Source organism: Quercus robur, chromosome 11, assembly GCF_932294415.1.
Source record: "Quercus robur chromosome 11, dhQueRobu3.1, whole genome shotgun sequence".
Classification (NCBI taxonomy): Eukaryota; Viridiplantae; Streptophyta; class Magnoliopsida; order Fagales; family Fagaceae; genus Quercus; species Quercus robur.
Genome location: NC_065544.1, coordinates 31,140,002 through 31,144,557, shown reverse-complemented (window position 1 = coordinate 31,144,557; position 4,556 = coordinate 31,140,002). Strand labels below are relative to the sequence as shown.

The 4,556-nt window shown below is 33.8% G+C and overlaps 1 protein-coding gene across 1 annotated transcript; it reads right to left on the bottom strand.

Annotated features, from left to right (window-relative positions):
- Positions 1 to 970: 970 nt before the first annotated feature.
- Positions 971 to 1,950, bottom strand: LOC126707160 (uncharacterized). Its single transcript, XM_050406763.1, has 3 exons — positions 1,609 to 1,950; positions 1,436 to 1,482; positions 971 to 1,338 (listed from the first exon to the last, which is right to left on the bottom strand). The coding sequence occupies exons 1-3, from the start codon at positions 1,823 to 1,825 to the stop codon at positions 1,204 to 1,206; spliced, it is 399 nt and encodes a 132-aa protein (XP_050262720.1). The 5' UTR covers positions 1,826 to 1,950; the 3' UTR covers positions 971 to 1,203.
- Between the last annotated feature and the right edge of the window lie 2,606 nt (positions 1,951 to 4,556).

Sequence of the window (4,556 nt, the reverse complement as noted above, 5' to 3'; positions counted from 1 at the left end):
TACGATTCTCAATTGATTGAGAAGGAGTCTAGATTAAATCTCAGTCGATTAAGGATGTCAAACATGTATTGAGATTCCAAAAACTGCTCTTTCTTCTAGCTAATCTTGGGTCTTTTGTCCTGGACTCACAAATATACATTAAAGACTTGACATTTTTGTCATGGTTGTCAACACTTAATCTATCGTCATTAACAATGTGGGTAAAAAATAAGTTAATCAATTAACTCGTGAACAAGCTTGAACTTGTTTAATAATAAAATAAACTAAGTTTGAACATGCAATCTAAATCATTGATAAAATCAAGCTCAGCTTGTACTTGGAATAAAATAAAATTAATAATCCTAATCATTTAATACTTGATTTGGTTTCGTTTAATGCCCTAGTTACTCAAGGAAATCTAATCCCTTCCTCCTTTTTCATATTCCCTCTATCTATAGAAACTTTCCCAGCTGTAGACATGATTGCTTTTGGTCTCAAAATTAAGTTGGAACTTGACGGAGCCTGACATTGTTTTTGATAGCCAAACCTAATCTGGGAATAGAACGCCTAATAGCTTATCAATCACCTAAAGCTATTTCACCTGAATTATTGCCTCGACTATTGAACAGTGAACAACTGAACAGAGAAGGATTTATAAATCGCTTTGGGTAAATAAAGTATTTTACAAAAAATTGCGCAGAATTAAACCGTAGAAGGCCCTTCGTTGATAAGCAAATCATTACTCATTGAACTGTTACGGTGTTACTACATAAGCAAATCATCTCATTTGAATTTTCATGATAAAATGAGAAATATAAACTTTTATGCTTGTTTCAATAACAGTATATTTCCTCTCTTTCTGGAGGTTCTGGCCTCTGACTCTAGAGTTGCCTTTCCTCTTGCAATAAAAGTAATTTGCTCATGATAATAATAGTAAAAAAAAAAAGAAAAAAAAGCTTGTTTCAATTCAACAAAGCAGGATTTGCACAAATTTCCAATTTCAACTGTTGCAAGTCTTCTCATATATGTCAATTCCAATGTTAACCAAAAAGTATCATCTACTTGACATTGTTATACTAAAAACTCAAGATATAGAAATCCTACCTACTGATATTGGTCTGAAATCACAGTACATGGGGTGCTAGACAAGAAAAATTTGTTGTTACCAAGAACATTTTTAAGCAGCTTATTATATAGCTTCAAGAAATAATTTGAAATGTCATTTCATTTGTTACTTTTAAGCCAATCGAGAATACCCTTCTCTGATTCTGTAAGCTGCTGCCCTTCTTTCCCTTTCAAAGATCCTTCCACAAACTCAAAGTAGTCCTTGTAATTACGCTTGTAATAACTATCCAATCTCTGCATTTTAGAAATGAAATTAGTGCACTTGTTTTGCTATAAACTAGTCACTACATTTACAAATAAGTCTAGGAAATCTGAACAGGAAAACATTTACCTCCTTGTCATTTTTGGTCTTGTTTTCGTCTGACTTCTTCAAATACTCTGATAAGATTATCAACTGCTAAGTAATGTAAACTATAGACTGAAAAAAGAAAGTGGGCGCATGGAACCAAGAAAATAACCAAAAAATAAAGCACAATGGAAGCTAAGAGAGAGAATATGGGATACTTTGAAGAAGCTCAGTTCTGGAGTCAGTAATTTGAGTAGCAGCAAGCACTGTGGACAAAAGGAGGCCTCTCCTTGCTATGTCTGTAGAGGTAGAGTTGGTGTTGGTTGAGGTTGGTCTTTTTCTTTCACTTCTATGAACTGCCTGCACGTTTGATGAAGCATACTTGTTCACTGTGACAGTCAGTGCCATCAGAATACTTTGGCCTATTGAACTCATTATTAGAGAGCAACCATTACAACTCTCTCTCTCACTCTCTTCCTGTCCTTTAGATAGGGATGAAGATAAGGCTTCCTTGGTCCGTCTAAATTTGCTTAACTCGCATGATTCAAATTATTAAATTTATAATTTTCTAAATAGACCCTGCAAACCCGTCCAGGCCTACACGAAATAAAAAGGTATGAGTGACAGGAATATATAGCAGCCCAAACAATCTTGAATCCAATTTCAACCCAACCGGGCCGGATTGAATTAACTCGATCCGTCTATTATATAATTAAAATTTATACTTTTTTATTTTTTTTATTAACGCATTTTCATGTTTCTAACTTTTTATGCTGAAGTAATTTTATAATTTTTATATCGTAGATCAAAATATTAATGGCATTACTTATCAATTTGACGTATAAATATAAATATTTTCAATACCCAATTTATTACTAACGTAGAACATTTGTTTTTTAAGTTCAATATAGATTTTCTTATTAATTAGTTACTTATTTTTCATGATCTAGCATGTTATATTTTATTATTAAAGCTGAGTTTAGGTTAACTTTTCTCTTTTAAGATTTTTTTTTAAAAGCTTATTTGCTTATTTATTGCTTTTTAAAGTCTAAAAATTTTGTAGTATTGGAAAAAAACGATTTCAATGGCTTTTTGGCTATTATTTAGCCATAATAAATATGGAACCACGATCTTTTAAGGTGGGTCCAAATTAGGTTATGTTCTCCTATGTGAGGAGAATAAATAAATATGAGTGTTTTCGACAAACCGTTAAGAAATGAATAAGAAATTGATTTCAAAAGTGCTAGCTTGAACAAAATTGTAATTAGACCCTCTACTCCTCCATCTCATCAACTCATCCCTTCTCACATCTCGTGCCATGTCAAAGAAATAATTTTTCAACATTTAAAAAAAAAAATTAGAAACCAAAAAAATCTGAATACTAGGAGATCGATAAACACAACTAGATGAAAGGACTATTTTGAACATAAATGAAAGTTGAAGGATTGAAAAAGAAAACTTTAAGGAGAAAAAAAAATGGGGTGTAATTGATAATTTAAACTAAAAACAAATACATTATTATCTACCACACTTAACTCTACTTTAAATCTTTTCACACCTTGGAAACAATGACATTGGTAACTACCATCTTTTTATTTAACCCAACGATAGTTGATTTTAATGCTTCATTTGTTCTGAAGTAAAATATTTTTAGGCATTTGGTTTGACAAATAAAAATTTTCAAGTAAACCATCAAAACTGATGGTTCAACACCAAAGTTATTAGCATCGGAAGTTCAGTGACTAGATTGCTGGAACCAGCAATTAAAGCAGTGGCTCTAGCGGCTGGACTACCAATGATCACCATCAGAGTGGCAATCTTAATGACCAGGCCACCAACATCGGTCGACAAAACGATGTCTTCAGTTATCGGACCATTGGCATCTAGCCATCAGACTACTAACATCGGTCGCCAATGCGGCGACTCCAGCCATTGAATTGCCAACACCAATCGCCAAGGAGGCGTCTCCTACCACCGGGCCGCCGTCATAGATCGTCAAACCGATGACCTAGCAACCAGATGGAGGAGGGGAAGCCATTATATGTTTTTGGAAAATGTTTTACTAAGTTTTCAAAGGTAAAACATTTTACAACTTTTTATAAAAAATTTTACAATTGTTGATACCAATTTTCGCGACACATTTCATACAAGCCCGATTCAACCAAGCTCGACTTCCTTGTGGGCTCAATTCATGTATTATATTATATTTTATTCTTTTAAGCATGGCTCAAGCCCATGTGACTTATGGGGGAAATTGAGAAAGTGTGGTTTGAAGGGTATGGGTCGATTCCTTTCGGACCTTTTGCATGAACCCAACACATGCATGCTAGCAAGTGGGCAAGGCACATTGGTAGCACCTCAGGCTCATGGAGGAGATCTTGCACCCAAAATTTCCACCCCAAAACAGCTTTTCTGCTCTAGTTGATTGTGGTCCAAAGTTTTTGGCCGAACTCTTTTTTCCTTTAAAAATAATTGGCTCTCATTGGCCAACTTCAGCTTTTAGCTCTCATTCAGGTGAGCCTCCCAATGGTCTGAAACAATTGAAAAAATAGGGAGCCAATGAGGGTTTAGTTAGACATGGTAAAATGAGTCAGAATTTCTTGACCCGTACCGACCCGACTCGAACCCGATTTTTTTGACCAGAAACAAAACGAGTTGACCAGTTACCCGACCCGTGTTTTTTTGCGAGTCAACCCAACCCGTGACCCGACCCAAACTCGAACCATTTTAAAACTTTTTTTTTTTGGTAAAAAAAAAATTAAGACAATATTGGTTTAATTGTTTGTTATGAACTTTAAGGAAACAACTGAGACATTTACATAACTACATGCAAATTAATTGAAAGATGATTGGTTGAGCATTCTATAATGAGTAAAGATTTTTAGAGATCAAATAGCAAAGTACATGCCAAGATAATTTGGTTACAGTAGTTAAAAATATAGATTTAAAATTGTAGATATGTGTGAGAAACATTCACAAGTGTGAAAATAGTGAAACCAAAGTATCAAATTAGCATAAATAATGAATGCTTAGACCTATTTTTTTAACAACTTATGTCCAAAATAAACGGCTTTTCAAAATAGATTATGATATTTCCTAGAGTGTGTGTTGCTTAACAATGATATGATATTTATAGAAGAGACCATGTATAAATAAGTATACAATA